The sequence below is a fragment of the Homarus americanus genome, unplaced genomic scaffold (genome assembly GCF_018991925.1).
Source record: "Homarus americanus isolate GMGI-L3 unplaced genomic scaffold, GMGI_Hamer_2.0 scaffold6317, whole genome shotgun sequence".
In the NCBI taxonomy this organism is placed as follows: domain Eukaryota; kingdom Metazoa; phylum Arthropoda; class Malacostraca; order Decapoda; family Nephropidae; genus Homarus; species Homarus americanus.
In genome coordinates, this window is record NW_024730668.1 from 9,209,366 (window position 1) to 9,227,570 (window position 18,205).

At 42.8% G+C, this 18,205-nt stretch overlaps 1 protein-coding gene and 2 long non-coding RNA genes across 4 annotated transcripts in view; 1 reads left to right on the forward strand and 2 right to left on the reverse strand.

The window, feature by feature from the left end:
- Positions 1-2,004: 2,004 nt before the first annotated feature.
- Positions 2,005-3,785, forward strand: LOC121867225. Its single transcript, XR_006089100.1, has 2 exons — positions 2,005-2,069; positions 3,151-3,785. It is a non-coding gene; the product is annotated as an uncharacterized LOC121867225 (long non-coding RNA).
- A 569-nt stretch (positions 3,786-4,354) lies between these two features.
- Positions 4,355-6,112, reverse strand: LOC121867226. Its single transcript, XR_006089101.1, has 2 exons — positions 5,496-6,112; positions 4,355-4,975 (listed from the first exon to the last, which is right to left on the reverse strand). It is a non-coding gene; the product is annotated as an uncharacterized LOC121867226 (long non-coding RNA).
- Positions 6,113-13,874: 7,762 nt separating this feature from the next.
- The window catches only part of LOC121867227 (uridine-cytidine kinase-like 1), a gene marked incomplete at its 5' end in the record, with an annotated part of 107,912 nt that continues 103,581 nt past the window's right edge, over positions 13,875-18,205 (reverse strand). Inside the window, 1 exon segment of one of the 2 annotated variants that reach the window (XM_042367075.1) lies at positions 13,875-14,243. In XM_042367075.1, coding sequence (XP_042223009.1) covers positions 14,151-14,243 — 93 coding nt within the window. 2 annotated transcript variants of the gene reach the window in all.

Consider the following 18,205-nt stretch of genomic DNA (forward strand, 5'->3'; position numbering starts at 1 on the left):
ACATGACGGAGGTCAACTATTAAGCCACGCCTACCTCCGCTATATAAGACCTGACCTCGTGGTGACCTACCTCTCTTTCTACCTACAGCCAGTCTTCAAGTAACACCACCTCCTCCGCTCCTGCCTGGTGGCCCTCTCTCCCGCCGGCGAGCATGGCGACCCACAAGCTGGTTCTCCTCTGAGCACCCTCACCAACCAGCTCTCTCTACGCAATGCTTGTAACCATGCTGCCTTCCCAGCACCAACCTGCATTGTACATCCAATACAACATGTATATAGAGAGCACATTGTGAGTTTCCTTTCTCCATCCCATCCTGAGTGTGAACCAAACATCTCGTACCCCACAATACTTTCAGAATGGGTTAACAAAGAGAGATAAATTAATGTTAGCCTTCTGTACACCTGTACTGCGCACATCATTGTCATTCCTAAAACCCCCATTTAATTCATATTACGCTACATAAGATTCAAATCCACCGCGCTTGTAGAATCTCAGAAAACGGGAAACATTGATAAAGGATAACTCATCTACTCAATGTTACTAGACCATGTGTTGTTTTGTACCCAGGTACAGTTATATAATGTTAATTGTATGAATACATAGCATTATGGAGAACTCAGGGTATCCATAAGATGATTGGGAAAGTCCAGTTGAGCCGGGCTAGTGTACTGTAGGACTAAGTGTGGATCATGGTTTGAAGGTCACACTATTTACGTCTGTGAACGTGTAGCTAACATACCTTCCACAGATATATGAAAATACATGAGAACAATGATCTGGAAAAAGGATAAATGTATCAGAACTATGTGAGGTGTTGGAAGTGACCCAGAGACTATACTTGAAAGGAAATATCTTGTATGCATCGGTGTGAACTTAATACACACATGACATATACCCACGACATGTACAGTGATCAGAGAATCTTATGTCTGTGTTCAAATAGTGCAATGTGTGAGAGGAGGATCCCTAATTACAGTTTTAAGTGAAGTGGATAGACCCACGCCATGAACATTCGGCCTTTGTTTTAGGGAGCGTCCTGTACCCGCCTCGAGTGTGCCGCATTGATATTAAAACCCAATGAATTTACCCACGAACTAGCAAACCAGAACCTTACCTCAGTGTGTAATTTAGGATTAAAATATGTGTTTATAAGGCATGAGTGACAATATACCGGAAAGTGTTCAGGTGAGAACCGTAAGAAATAAAAGTAAAAATTGAAGATTGGAAACTGTAGGCCTACGCGGTGACGAGCGGCGGGGCACTGCCCTCAGTACCCTTCGTTCTACCGTCACCTCAGGTCAGTGTCCTATCGGGCTATATCCCGCCCTGTAAAAAAGGCTTATATAGAAGTTATTCCAGTTTAAAGCTTTTCCGGATGCATAAGTGTAATAGTAATGTGTTAGGGTGTGTGATAACCGCCCGTCAGGCATTATTTCTCAGTCCCCTCCGTTCTACCGTCACCTCAGGTTCCATGCGGTCGGAGTGACTTGCTGCGCGGCAGCCATTATCCCTGTGAGCGTCCCACCAGGTGGTGACTACTCCCAGCTATGTCAATCCACTGTGAACCTGTGGATTCCCAGCACACCACCCCAAATGAGTAGTAACAAATAAGGAGACCGTGAGAAACTCCGCGGTCGTCACTTGGGGCCGGATTGATAGTCATTACGAAGCACAATGCCAATTGATAGTGTTCGTGCTGGTCTATTAATAGTCATCCCGATAATCGAGGTATCGGAAGGGAACCATACGCATATCCCTGAAATGTTGGAAACAACATCGGGTGGCTACCCCCACCCGATAGCTGCCTTACGACAAATAATAACCATCATTATATTTTATGAAAGTTCTTCCAGTACTTTATATTACAGATGTCTACGTCGAATTATATTATTTTTTTGATAAGAACAATTAAAAGAAGTGTTAATACGGATAAATGAACTTTCACAACACTGTTATGAACTTGAAACATTATTGGAATGTTGACATCACAGCTCCGACTTCGATGACGACTGCTGTCTGTGCTGTGAGCCTCATCTTCAATTAACAATTACTTCTGTTATCATTTAAGGTATGTTTCTTATCTTTATTCATTCATACAATATTTTTGTCGTAGTAGTAATAAAATTTCAACCATCTGAAACACGAAATACACTTATTTTTTCCGGAATGGGGCAAGCCAAGTGAGCTCACTCTATCTTGAGTTAGCAAGGAAAATATCACAGTTTTGGGCCCAGTAATATAGTTTAGTATAAACGTTAATATTTATTTTCAACAAGATATTAGCTATGGGGTACGATCTACAGTGTCTTGTGTGTCAGGCAGAAATATGCCGACATAAGTAAGTAGAAGATTTCATTTTCTTTATTCTTTAACTTAAATATTTACTGTCACTAATAAAATAAAGAATAAGTACAGCTTACTATCAATACAAATAATTGGCTCTAAAATTCTGCAATACTCGGCTACATCACAGTTTTAATAATACACTCAACACTGCACTCTTTGGTTAAAAAAAAAATCTATTTACTTTTAATTTTTACAAATGATATTTTCATTCATCTAAGTATAACTACATTTTTTAGCTATATTCTAAACAATATCAGAAAACCACACAGCACAGTAGACAGTTTGGGAGTGACAATTAACTAAACTTGGTTGTCACAAAAAAAGCCCATTGGATGCACAATTGATCAACTTGACGTAGTTTGGCTCTTAAGAAGTTTCTATGCAATTTGAAGTGTGTGTACAATGCAAGGCAGGGGCCCCCACTGCACTGACATGAGAGATCAGTTTTAACTTTGCCATCTGTATGATGGTATTCAATCGGCAACACTTACAGATTTCTATAAAAAACATTGGTTAATTGAAAAAATTGTGGATCAGTCATATTTAATATTTTGTTAGGTTAGGTTATGTTAAGTTAGGTGAAGTTTAAATTCGATTAGATTAAGTTAAAGTGAGGTTAGGTTAAGTTAGGTTAGGTTATTATTTTTTTTTAAGTTAAAGATAGGTTAGATCCATATTTTGTGCCAGATATTCACTGGTAATGTGGGTCAATTTTCAAGGGGGCAGTTGTCCTAGAAACAAATTTTATTAAAAAATTTAAATTAAGAAATTATAAATAAAATGATAATGTTCTGATTTTACAGCATGCAGACCTACAGACAACACCTTGATGACATCGAAGAAATAAGGATGTTTAGTCAAGTTGATGATATGAGGAAGCGACGATTTAATATAAGACGAGATCCTTTTCAGTATTATAATGAAAAGGAATTTATTCAGTGCTACAGAGCATCTTAGGACAGCACCAGGGAGCTGCTTACAAAAATCAGACATCATCTCCCGCATATTCACAACGTCAAGACTTTGTGACAGTCTGCAGGCCGGTGGTTATCGAGGCTTTCTCCTTGGTTATAGTGAATATGCGTTGCGTCCATACTTACTCACTCCAATCCATAATCCAGCTAATGAAAGGCAGAGGAAATATAACAGATCTCATATTAAAACAAGAACTACAATTGAAAGGACATTTGGAGTGTGGAAGAGGAGATTTGCTGTCTTACAACATGTAAGAGCAAAGCTGTCTACTACCAAAAATATTATAATTGCATGTGCAGTTCAACATAATATTACTTTGATTTCTGGACTTCCACTGGACATAGAAGACATGCATTAAGAAGTAATACAGCTTTAGTTAGTTAGGTAACTACTTTGTTCCATACATTACTTTAAGTGGCGAACGATTCTTGTCATTAAATTTTAATAAAACAGTGGTTCTATATTATTTCTTTATTAAAGCCTTTTCATTCATTCTTAAATTATGTTGCCTTAAATTGTCTAATTTTTACTTCATTGAGGTCTTTAATAAGGAAGCTTACCTCAATATGTATGATAATTCACCTGTGAGGTAATATGAAGAAAACCAAAGGAAAGAAATATAGATTTATTTTTTCTAAATGTGCAAAAATTAAGAAAATAAAAATTATTTTTTCTATACATGACTCTGCATTTCATTAATATCACAGCTTATACTATAGATATACATAAAAAAAAATCTGAACTGCCATGCTTTGTACAATATTTGCACAAAATAGAAATGCGGAGACAAATTTTCTCTTAAATTAAATTATATGTGAATGCATAAAAATTAATAAACTAAAAATCTCCTATATCCATTACTTTGCATATAACAACTTGTATTATAAATCTACCCCCCCCCCCAAAAAAGAACTTTAGTCTATAGCACAGTAAAAAGAATTGCAATTATTGAAAATCACAGCATACCTGTATATCATAAAAAAAAAAATCTTAGCTGCCATACTTAAGACAGCAATTGTAAACAATGGCAAAATAAAGAAATGTAGATTTATTTCCTTTAAATAAAATTATTTTAAGGTGTAAGACATAAGAAAATAAATTTATAATCTAGATGCCACTTTACGATATATCACAGTACCCCTGTATATAGTAAAATCATAAACATTGCATATGACTGTATGTTATTACTCAACCATCATTCATAAGTTTTAGCCATGGCATCATATGCAGTTGATGCTTTCCTTAAACATGTATCTAACAATTCAAAAGATTTATTAATTTTTTCAAGCGTCTTTTCAATCACTCTAATTACAGTTTCACTTTATCTTTCTTTGAGTGTATGTGCTGATATTATGGCCTTCACTTTCAGTTCCTCCTCATGCTCTCTTTTCATTGTGTACAATTTATATTGGTGAGGCAGGAACAGAGGGTGAAATTAGAAGTCGAAAAACAGAAGTAGATGGTGCAGAAGACACAGTTGATAGCCCTGGTGTTGGAACAGGCAAAACAAGAGGATTATGGGAGTGAGGAAGTTCAGGTACACTTGCAGAAGTCTTCCGCATGACACGAGCACTGGGTGGCGATTTCTTCTGAAGCTAATGATAGTTTTTCTGGAGGACCACCACCCGCTCTTCTATATCTCTGGTTTTAGTTCTGAAAGAAACAGAAGAATGTAAATGCTTTATACAGTACTAGGCTACAGTCATATCTGCATTAAAATTTACTATGATATGCTGGTAAAAAGGACTCGTGCTTCTGATAAGTTCTTCGAGGTGACCCTTCAGAAACTGAGCATAGACCTGTTTGAAGCTATCTTGCCAGAATAATTTGGCTTGCTAAGTGTGTATTGCCAGGCAACTAATGGAAAGTACACTAACTCTGCAGAATAATATGTTTCATATAGATTTATATGCTGTATAGCTTGGTTCTAGGATAATTGCCAGTGAATAACTGGCACAAAACATGGAAATAACCTAACTTTAACTTAAAATAACCTATCCTTACCTAACTTAACCTATTTTAACCTAACCTATTTTTAACTTAACCTAACTTTAACTCACATGACTCCTCACATGACCCGTCACTTAAATACTGTAATCCTACTCAATTTAGTAACCTAATGGCAAAAATCCTTATTTTTAAATACTTAATTTAGAAATAAGCATATACTTACTCCTTTTTATGTTGGAGCTCCTCTTGAGGTGCTTGGCTGTAAGAGGGAGTTGATCTTGGTTGCTGGCGTTTAATGAGGCAGTAATTTCATCCTAGGCCTTTCTTTTGCTGTCATTTATTGTGTTACAGTACTAGTAGATCTGTCCTCGACGACTGGCCTTTGCTCGATAAGGCGCAAAGGTGCTATGTGCAGGGTTACTGACAGGGCTGCAGAACGTTCTCTCCTCTCCATGTTTGATAACACCTGCGCAAACATTGGTGCCAAGTACACAGATGAAAAAATTGTCTGTAATTTGTTTAGAACAGATACTAAAGTTCAATTTGAAAAAAAAGAAGATATTTTTCAATATATTATTGTGCCGGTATAAAATAACAACTAAATATCTCTCTAAACCGTCTTTCTAATTATGTGAAATAATGCATTTGGCAAGCGCGCGTGGGAAACGTTTGTGCTGCCATACGAAACGAAGTGTTGTGTTTACACACGCTATATTCCTAATTAAAGGCTCATGTAAGTGACTAGCAATATGGTACTGAGCGTCGGGTGGTTGCATCCCGACACACGATGCATCGTGATGATGATGGTGATCGTCATTATCGTCGTAATGACTAGGAATACGGCCCTTGGAGCGACCTATAATACCAGGCATATCAATAGTACTGGTATGTCTCTTGGTGCAGCCCTCGTCTTTACCCACCGAGGATGGTGTGCGAACGAGGTTCCTGTTATGTATACCTAAAAATTACAAGGAGTCCCATACCTGCAGGTGTGGAGTGTAACAGGTGTGTTGAGATGGTGCTACTATGTATGATAACCGACGGTGCTATATTCCATACAGGTGGAGCAGTCTGATGTGTTAAGGGGTAGTGTAAGAAGGAATGACCGAGGTAAGGAGGTCACAGATTGTTATGCAATAAGTATGTGGATGACACGCCATTAATGTAAGACGTCTGGTGCCGAGCGGGGTAACCAACATTTTCGTTGTTCTTCTGAGGAAGGCCAATTCATTTGTATGTTTTTTACCAGTATGCTTTATAAGGAATAAATTAATTAAGACATGTTATGGTTTCACCCTTCTTTCCCCATATCGATCTGATCAATGAAAAACCTAACCCAATGCCTAGTCCACTCTGCCCGCTACCTAACGAGTTACATACTGTCCAGACGGGGTCTGGTGGCAGCGACCCTTAGAAATTAAGATTAGCGTTAAGTATTCCCCCTTAGAATTAGTGACCCCAGTCCGGCAGTATACACCATTTTGACACTTTCAGTATGAGGTTGTAGCGTACTGTACGTGGCCAGTTGTCAATTCTCTTTGTATGGGCACACAAACGTACGTACATGTAGATATCTCACACTCAGGAATGAGGTAGGATAGAAACTCACAATGTGCTTTCTGTATATATATTGTTGTACAGCGCAGTGCTTAGGGGTGACTAGGTAAGGAGAAACTTGCTCAGAGGTCCTGTAGGGTGAGGAGGTTTCTGAGGAAGCTGAGTGGTGAGGAGCTGTGAGAGATGTTGCTGGTCCAGTAGCCGAGTGTAGAATAGTCTCCCTGGCCAGGCATGGCCGTATTTATACAATTTACGAGGATCAGGATTTGGGGTGAGCATAGCGAGAGGACCAATCACAGCGGCTTAAGCGTAAGGTGTGAAACGCTCTGATCCTGAACCAGAGGTTGAAGGTCGAGACTAGGTCGGCAATCGTACCCCTACGTCCTCTGCATAGACCTAGTCTCTCGGCGTAGCTGGCTGTACGCTGATTGGCTGGTAGGCGCGCTGCCAGAGCTCAGTTGGGAGTTGTAGGGGAGAGGAGCCACTACAACACTCCCCCTCCTCTCCCGGCGCGGCGGGAGGCTGGATGTTGTCCGGGTTGTGTCCCACACATAACACATACCGGGCAGGTGTACGTACAACTCGGCCGCTACGTGTGATAACTCCGTCTAGTGACACAAAACCTGTGGGAGAATTAGGGGAAGAAAGAGGGTTTGGGATTAGAGGAGGTTGTACAAGCAATGGTTGTTGTGCTCCTGTTGCTGCAGGGGCTGTGTCAGGAGGAGGGTCCATAGCAGGAGCAGGTTCTATGACAGGAGGGGGGTCTATGATAGGTGCAGGTTCTATGACAGGAGGAGGGTCTATGATAGGAGCAGGTTCTATGACAGGTGCAGGTTCTATGACAAGAGGAGGGTCTATGGCGGGAGGATCTATGATAGGAGGAGGGTCTATGGCAGGAGCAGGATCTATGACAGCAGTAGGGTTCAGGACAGGACCAGGGGGTATCTGAGGGTGAAAAGAGGGTGCCCAGAATTGTCGTGGGCGTGGTGTTGCTGCCGGTGGTAACTGTGGGTAGACTGGTGCAGGCGTGGTTTGACTCGGTCTATGCTGACGGTGTCATGCCTGCCATTCCGGATAATCGTCAGGAACTTTGCTGAACGGGTAACCACCTGGAAGGGTCCATCGTAGGGGCGTTGTAATGGGTTGTGGTGAGCATCATGCCTGACGAAAACATACTCGACTGTGAGTAGTGTAGGAGGGATGTTTTCAGGGCGCCGAGGAGGCTGGCGTGGAGCAGTAGCTCTGAATGCAGAAACTGTTTGTCGTAGCTTTTGGAGTAAGTCGTGATTAACGGCAGGAGTGGTTTGGTGGAGGTCAGGAGGGAGTGAGAAATCCCCGGGTAGGCGAAGGGGCTCGCCTAGTGTAAGATCTGCTGGGCTACAGTCCATATCCTCCTTGTGTGACGCACGGATGCCGAGGAGCACCAAGGGAAGCGCATCAGTCCAGCTGTAAGGGTCGTGTTGTGCCTTGAGTGCATCCTTCAGTTGCCGGTGAAAACGCTCTACCATGCCGTTGGCTTGAGGGTGGTATGCTGTAGTGCGTTGTCTAGACGTGCCGAGGAACTGTAGGAGGTGCTGCCAGAGTTGTGACTCAAACTGGACTCCTTGGTCAGTGATTATGGTTGCGGGGGGGCCAAAACGGGAAACCCGACCAGACATGAAGGCGAGGACAGTAGTCTCTGCTGTAGCATTGGGCATGGGAATTGCTTCTGTCCACCTGGTGAAACGGTCGATGCAGGTGAAGATGTAGGTGCTACCGCAGGATGATGGAAGAGGTCCCACGATGTCGAGGTGTACTACTTGAAAACGTCCTTTGGGAATAGGGAAGGTTTGTAAGGGGGCCCGTATGTGACGTTATATTTTGGAGGACTGGCAGGCCAGGCACTGGGCAGCCCATTTCTTAGTATCAGACTTGGTGTCGGGCCAGACGACACGTTGCGTGAGGAGGCGCTGGGAGGCCCGCACACCCGGGTGGCTGAGACCATGGATGCAGTCGAAAACAGCGCGGCGGTGGATGTGAGGCACGAACGATCTAGGCTGCCCACAGGATACGTCGCACCATAATTTTATCTTTGTGCCAGGAACAGGGAGTTCTTGGAGTGTGAGGCCTGAGGGGGATGTCTTGTATGCTGCCAGGTCTTCGTCGTTCTCTTGAGCCGCGGCTAGCTGCCCATACTCAATGGGTGGAGATGAGGGAAGAATGTTAGATATACAACGAGAGAGGGCGTCGGCGATCTCGTTGTGGCTGCCTTTAATGTGTTGGACGTCGCTGGAGAACTCCGAGATGTAAGCCAAGTGGCGCAGGACACGAGGTGTATGTGACTGGGAAGCTGAAGCGAAGGCGTGGACGAGGGGCTTGTGATCAGTGAAGATGGTGAACTGACGGGCCTCGAGGAAGTGCTGGAAATGCTTGACAGCCAGGTATATGGCCAGGAGTTCTCGATCAAAGGCGCTGTACTTGAGGTGTGGTGGTTGAAGTCGTTGTGAGAAGAATGCAATGGGAGTGAGAATTCCGTTGATCTCCTGCTGTAAGACGGCGCCCACTGCAGTAGAAGAAGTGTCTGTTGTGAGAGTGGTCCGGGCGTTAGGTGCGGGGTGGGCCAGGAGGGTGAGGCGTGTAATGTGCTGTTTGATAGTGGTGAATGCCGTAGCAGCCTCTTGAGTCCACACAAGAGGCTTGTGAGACTTCTTTGGGCGTCCCTTGACAAGGTCGTGTAGGGGGGCTAGGACGGTGGCAGCTTTGTCAATGAAGCGGTGGTAGTAGTTGACTAAACCCAGGAATTCTCGGAGTTTCTTCGCCGTTTCAGGTTTGGGGAACTCCCTAATCGCAGTTATCTTCTGTGGTAGGGGTTGTATGCCACTGGGCGAGACTCTGTGACCGAGGAAATCGATGGCCTAGGTTCCAAAGACGCACTTAGCAGGATGAACTTTCATGTTGTTGTTCTGCAGGCGTTGGAGAAGGAGTTGTAGGTGGTGGCGGTGCTCGGCAGGCATCGAAGATGCGACGAGGATGTCGTCAATGTAGACGGTGACAAAATCGAGGTCGTGAAGCATATGGTCCATGTACCTCTGGAAAGTCTGTGCTGCATTGCGTAGGCCAAAACTCATGAAAGTGTACTCGAAGAGTCCAAACGGAGTGGTGATGGCTGTCTTCTGGGTATCTGCAGGTGCTACTGGGATCTGGTGGAAGGCACGCTCCAAGTCGATCTTCGAGAAGATTGTCTGGCCATGAAGTTTGTGGTGAAAGTCCTGGACATGCGGAATAGGGTACCTGTCCGGTTTGGTGACGAGATTCAGGGCTCTGTAGTCGCCACACACCCTCCACTCGCCGGGTGTTTGCTTAGGAACCATGTGAAGAGGCGATGCCCAGGGACTCCTTGAAGGGCGAATGATGCCGTCTTGCAGTAGTTCGTTGAATTCTACTTTGGCTGTGTTCAGGAGCTCAGGGCGCAGGCGGCGAGGGCGTGAAAAGACTGGTGGTCCTTTGGTTTCGGTGTGGTGGAAAATTCCCGATGTAGGTGGTGGGGGTAGAGAGACTTGGGGTGAGAAAAGCTCCTTGAATTCGTCGAGCAGGGAGGAGAACTCGTTGGAAGGCGCAAGACAGGTGATAGTGTCGGTGTGTCTGGCACGAGAACCCTGGATCTTGCGTGCTGTAGGCTCATGGATGAGGCATAGATGACTTGGTTTGACGCCGAGCTTGTGGAAGGTGAGGAAGTCGAAACCAAGGATGGGTTGAGACACGTCTGCTATCACGAATAACCAACGCAGAGTCTTGGGCAGATCGAGGTCTAAGGCGAGGGTGCGTACGCCGTAGGAGGCGATGGGGGTACCGTTGGCAGCGAACAGGTCATAAGAGGGTTGCTTTGACTTGTCTTGCAGTGAGGGAGGGATGAGGCTGACCGATAAACTTGTGTCGATGAGGAACTTCTTGCCGGAGGTGCGGTCGGTGACGTGCAGTAATGAGACGCCTGAAGGAACGGGGGCTGAGGCGTCTACCAGCCTCCGGTGTTGCCGTTTCCCGAATAGGTGCAATGGGGCTCACATTTTGAGCATTGCGGCCGAAAGTCAGGTGCTACCAGCAGAGGGTATATTTGTTGTGCTGGGGGCTGGCTGCTGTGCGTCGGAACTTGTAGGGCGTGGTGCATGAGTCAGGAACTGGCACAGCAACGGGTATGGAGGAGCAGAACTGCTCAATGGTGTCCATCCTGCGATTCAAAGTTTGCAACAGGTCCCTGATGTCTTGTGAGGTATTGCTCGGCTGAGGGGTGTTGACCCAGCTTACAAGTTCGGTGGTAGGTACTGGTGTGACCGTGGTGGCAAGGGGCGCAGCAGCGCACTCATTGAAAATTCTGTCTACCGCGATTGCATACAGTTCTGGTGTCGTAGAGTAATCTACTGCGGACAGGATGTTGCGTACTTGTGTGGGTAGCTTTTGTGCGTGAAGCTGGCGCAGGATAGTCAGGAAGTCTGTCTGTGTACCGGGAGTTCAACCTGCACATCTCTTCCCAGAAAAATCCCGGAGTTGAGTTTCCAAGGGAGATAGAAGATAGGTTCTGCAGGAGATTGGAGCGGGTCCGTTGGTAATGCGTTTTTAAGGCGTCCCGCAGAGTGGCGAATTTGTTGTTCTCTGGAGGGTTGGAGATGGTCTGTGAGACTTGTGTGGCGACTTCAGTGGGCAAGGAACAGAGCAGGGCGCCGTACATCTGCCCAACTGTAGCTGTAGAGCCGATGAGAGCTGCTTCGACATGAACTAACCAGTCCTCTACGTTGTGGTTGAAGGTTGGTAGAGAGATCCGTCCGTCCATTCTTGCGGGAGTATGTCACACCTGTTAGGGAAGGATGAGGGATGGGTGCTTGTTCCGACCCCCTTCTGTGTTCACAATCTCCTGGGAGGGAGGTGAACAGTTGCAGGGGGGACTTCGGGACGAATACACTTTTTAGGGTGCAGGTCCTTAGGCCAGAACTAAAAAAACAAAAGAAAAATAGGAGAATAGGCAAAAGAGCTCAAACCACGTTTGGAATATCGCACAATAGTTGCTCTCCAGCTGTGATGTGGGTCACTCACACCGCCAGTGGGGAGAACAGACTAATGCGTTATAAACCTTACGGTCGTGAGATGGTGTCGTTGTGTAGTGGTGCAGGTAAGGCGGTTGGCCTAGGCTGGCAGCAGGCAGGACGATCTTCTCAGCTCCAGTAGTAAGGCAGCAGAAAGGAGTGTGGTATTCATGGCTCCAGGGGTCACCAATTGTAGCATACTGTATGTGGCCAGTTGTCAATTCTCTTTGTATGGGCACACAAACGTATGTACATGTAGATATCTCACACTCAGGAATGAGGTAGGATAGAAACTCACAATGCGCTTTCTGTATATATATTGTTGTACAGCGCAGTGCTTAGGAGTGACTAGGTAAGGAGAAACTTGCTCAGAGGTCCTGTAGGGCGAGGAGGTTTCTGAGGAAGCTGAGTGGTGAGGAGCCGTGAGAGATGTTGCTGGTCCAGTAGCCGAGTGTAGAATGATCTCCCTGGCCAGGCATGGCAGTATTTATACATTTTACGAGGATCAGGATTTGGGGTGAGCGTAGCGATCGTACCCCTACGTCCTCTGCATAGACCTAGTCTCTCGGCGTAGTTGGCTGTACGCTGATTGGCTGGTAGGCGCGTGGCCGGAGCTCAGTTGGGAGTTGTAGGGGAGAGGAGCCACTACAAGGTTATGCCTTTTGGGATGGCTAATGCTCCTGCCACATTTCAGTGCTGCATAAATAACATAATGGCCAGTCTGGAGGGCACGTATTCATACCGAGATGATTTGGTAGTTATTCCAGATATGAGAAAGAGTCACTAACGTGTGATTCTTCCTTGTGCATTCGTATATTTGTAAGCCTGGGGCAGTTCCGGCCCACGCATACATACCAGAAAGGCTAATCTCACCAACAACAGAAATTATATTCAACCTGGTCGCTGTACACTCAACTATGAAAATCAGTGTCACAGGTCAGGTGAATTTCTTATGTCTATTGTTATAATCTAATCAGAGATTGAGTTTGTCAGGAAGAAGTGAAATGGACGTTAAACACGCACTAACAACTCTACTTACAGGAAACCACAAACCATAGCCAAGTAATTCTTCTTGGAGAGAGCCGTTAGGTCTTGGAGATTTTGAGTTTGACAGAATCTTTTCAGGAGATTAATGACTTTCTTAAATAGACAACTGACACTAACTACACTACAAGCATCAGATTCTCTGATGTTTGGGCATCAAAATAATCTAACTTCAGTAGCACTTGGAAACTCATGGCTATCCCCAAGGACGATATAAAGATATGCCACTCATACTGACAGACTTGACACTCACTTACTTGACAAGTTTTACCAACAATAAAGACAGTTGAAGCTTTCAACATAACTCACCATGGATCTTGAATGTTCCAACTGTAATCAGACATATCAAAGTTGTCTCAACATATGCAACCACAGTTGCAATATCAAATTCTGTCATTATACTCAGGAATAATGAAGTCTTGGGTGCATTCTAAGATTGAGAGAAAAGGTAGGACTCAGGCGTCCTGAAGCAATGAGAAAACAGACTTCTCAGATGGGGGACTCAAATAAAGAAAGCATAGCTACATGTTGTGTGGGCTATTGAACGTAATATGAATCGTCTGATTTTACGTTAACTAACGTGTACGACCGTGGTCATTACACAGTAAAACCAAATTTATCACAGTACCTGTACAGTTCTGTATAGAAATGAATATCAATCATACTTAGTTTGAAATTGCAAATACAGTTATAGCAATTATCATTCTTGAAAGATTTTAGAAGTACTGTACTGTATCTGCATTGAAATTGTAATTAAAGTACAAAAGACATGTGAAATAAATGAATGATTAAAATTCCCAAGTAAGAATGAGAATATAATACACAGTATCACAATATATTGTACAGTATATGAAATTCTAGCAAAAAATATGTTGAATCTGTGGGGTTATGAGATATTGGTTCACACTCAGGATGGGATGGAGAAAGGAAACTTACAATGTGCTCTCTGTATACATATTGTATTGGATGTACAATGCAGCTTATTGCTGGGTAGGCAGCATGGTTACAAGCGTTGAGTAGAGAGAGCTGGTTGGTGAGGGTGCCGGAGGAGGGCACGCGGCTGGAGGGACGCCAAGGTCGCCGGCGGGAGCGGGAGCCGCCAGGCTGGAGCGGAGGAGGAGGTGTTGCTTGCTGGTGGCAGTAGGTAGAAAGAGGGTGGTCACAGCGGGGTGAGGTCTTATAAGGCGGGGGTAAGCGTGGGTTGATAGTTGGCCCCCACTCCGTCAGGCGGCGCTGGAGGTGTCGGTTGGGGAATTCGAAAAGGGCCGGCTACTCAGGGACAAACGGCGCTTGTAGGGGAGGAATCCACTACAAATCTATTTTGGTGTCACAAGAAGTAAAAGAACAAAAAATCATAACAAATGTATGATCATGCAAAATATAATTTCACAACTCCATTAAGTGCAAAAAAAAACAGTAAACAGAGATAAAAAAAAGACAATGAAATTTCTCCAATAAGTATGAGTGTACAATACACAGTATCACAGTACTGTTTATTGTATCTGACATTATATCACAAATTAAGTTGAAAGAATCTACAGTTAACCCTCACTTTACGCGGTCCCACATTCCGCGTTTCCACGTTTACGCGGTGCCCTGCCGGAACCCAGGATGCTCACATTCTGCGGTGCGTGTACCCCTTTACGCGGAGAGCGGCTGGCGAGCCGCGCCATTTTTGGATCCAAACCTCCCACCATCCGCCATGTTGTGTAAGCTGTCCCAACATGGTGCGCACAAGGTCGCCCAGTCATCAAAACATTACCAGTTCTTCACCCGCCACCCACCACAGCCGGCCCAAGTCAGTGATAGTGATAATTATGGTGAGGATATGGACTTATATGGACTTTGGGGAGTTTGACAAAGAGGCCCTGCAAGCCTCTGTGGTGGATAGTGATACAATTGATACAAGTGACACAGGTGAGGGCCAATAATCTGCCCTCTGCCTCGGAACCAACCGCCCATCCCCGTGTGCCCAGCCATTTTTTCTACTGATGTAAGTGTTAAAAAACCTAATATTATTGATATTTCTCTTAATTATTAATTGTGTGTGCATACCATCATAAAGTTAAGATAATATTTTTACTACAACATAGTTGTGTGTCGTCAAAAAGTGGAGTTTGGGGATCGGCCCGGACTCCATTTCAATTAATCCCATTTGTTATGTTATTCACTTTACGCGTTTCTCACTTTACGCGGGACCCTCCGGGTTACATTAACCGCGTAAAGTGAGGGTTAACTGTATTTGTTTTCACAAAAGAACAAAACAAATGTTGGAACATAAAAAATATTTCATATTCTCCATTAAGTGCCTGAGAAAAAATAGTAAAGAGAGAGAGATAGAAAAATTTTCACAGTTTATACATTATCAATTATGACACTGATGGCAAAGTCTCCATAATTTAACTTGATTGCCCACAGCCAAAGGTGGACTTATGGCTGCACTCTTGACATATGCCACCAGTCAACAACTCTTATGCTTGCACTAAATACATTACTCACAGATTGGGCTGATAATGTATTGAACAAACTAGTGAAGGCCTTTAAAGCCTCCAATATAGCACCATTCAGTTCTTGTATACTGTCCTTAATAATGGTAATAAAGCATTCATTCCTCTTGTTCACCTGCTTCCTTATCTTCTCCCTGTCACTGGATGTTGATGCTGCTGTTGGTGGCATGGGTGATCCTGATGTTGGGTCAGTTGATCTAAGTGTTCCTGCTGGTGCAGACGCTGGCATAATTGGTGGTGGTGACTGCCTTCTCCCTTGCAGACGAACTTTTATCTCCACAACTCATGTTTCTGCTTCAATTTTGGCATACAGATCGACCTGGTTTGTTTATATTTATCTTGGATAAGGCGTACCAACCCTCTTGACTTGCGGCGTTCAGGTTACTAAATAGTAACCCAATGTTCGGGATTGATATTCGAATTTGACGAATCCATTTGACGGGTTACCAAACAGTAACCCGACATTCGGGATTGCTCTTCGGGTTTGCTGCCCCGAGTGTTTAAAAAAATGGCCGATTGTCAGAGCAATCCAAGGGTGAGTTACTTACGGTGGGAAATGTATCCATTTCATGTTTGTGTCCGAGAGTCATTGTCGAGTAACGTCAATATAGTAAGGTGTCCATGCCATTGAGTGAATAATAAATACTGTAGTTGTACTTAGAATTGGTGTTTAAGAGTTTTTCCCTGCGAATATAATACCAAGAGTAAATAACTAATCGGCCAAGCTAGTAACGTCCATATATATTTATTAATGCTTTGTTACACTGGCGGCAGCGTACTTAACATAAACCCATGCCCTCCCTCGTTTAGCCATTACACCTGGCACGCCTCTCTTTTCATTGAATTCAGTTCGAGTTTTGTTTAACCGTGTGCGGTAAGGAACCCCGAGTAGTACAGCGTGAAAAGTGTCCGCGTGCATCATCATTACAGCTCAAGTAAATGTTTCTCATTGTGGTATGTGGAAATTGTTATTAGCATAACACTCTCCCCAGAATATATTCAGTGTTTGATATAATTTAGCAGTGTCCCCCGTGATTAGTAACATTCTCAGTGTTAAATCTACCCATTGTGTTTTAGTGATGGAAGCTGTGCCTATACTAACCTAACATGTCTTATTACCTACAACCTCCTCCCTGTCATAATCTCCACTCCACCTGCCCCACCCGCTTCACACAACCTGATGCCCCCCACTCCACCCCGTGTGACATCACTAATTCGCAGTCTGTTTTGTCCTACAAGCTATGCTTTGAAATCGATGGTTCATGTACTGTAATAATTTGATATTGCGATATTTGCAGAGCTTCACTCAGTGTATTTTTTGGCTACTACAGTATGATTTATAATGTATTCTTTGACACGTAGTGATAAATAATATTCAGCATAGTGAGCAGAGCTTCACTCCCCGAACCAGCCTTGAGAACATTGTCGCAAAGAACCATAATTGCCAAACATTGAAGTAATGTACAGCTCCTCCCTGACTTACGACCTACTCGACTTACGACCTGCCTCAGTCGTACCAAAATTTTAAGAAATTGCGTATTTTCGAGTCCCAATGTCAGTACAGACAAAATTTTCGTTTGTAATTCCCTTTAAAATGGTTGGCAAACATAAAAGTGAGAGTTCTCGTGGTGCTGAGAAGAAAAAGACACCCAGAAATTTATGTAAATCTGCCCAAAGATACAGTTGAAAAATTTTTACGTTGTTAAAATATACTATGAACTAAAATTTTTATCTCTTGTGCAAAATATATGATGTTTATATTCAATTAAATCACTATATTATAAGAATTCCAGCAATGTAAATTATATTTTCCCCGGTCACTTCTATGACATTTTACAAGTAAAAACAAAAACTCAATCTAAAGGACATAAATAAACAAATAAATACTTCACTAGTCCTTCAGCTTAACTGTCAAAAATGTCACTCCTCCCTCCCTCCCTTCCAGCAAGGGTTTGGTGGTTATACATAGGCTTTAAGTTTTTATCTTATATAATATCACAGACTAAAGTTAGAGAATATAATTTGCATTGCTGGAATCCTTGCAAGGCAGTGAATAATTTGAATATAATGTCATATATTTGCACAAGAGATAAAAACTTTAGTACTGTCAAACATATCACCTCACCTCCTGCTCCACCCCCCACATTCCTCCCTCCCTTCCCATCTGCCCAACCAGGATTTAGGCTACAGTTTTTATCTTATATAATATCTCAGACTAAAGTTAGGGAGAACATAATTTGCATTGCTGGAACTTGCAAGACAGCAATAATTTGAATATAAACGTCATATTTTGGTACAAGAGATAAAAATTAATCACCTTTATCACATTACAGTAGTGATTTAAGAGTAGAGTATATATATATATATATATATATATATATATATATATATATATATATATATATATATATATATATATATATATATATATATATATATATATATATATATATATAAAGTTGCACTCCTAAATTCCTTAAAAAAAAAAAAAAAAAAAAAAAAAAAAAATATATATATATATATATATATATATATATATATATATATATATATATATATATATATATATATATATATATATATATATATATATATATATATATATATATATATATATATATATATATATATATATATATATATATATATATATATATACAGTGTATGTAGTTAGAGTGTGTATTCAGTGCCTTTGAGTTTGCCCCCACACACACACACACACACACACAAAATACATATTGCAGTGACTCACTTATATATATTTTTTTTTA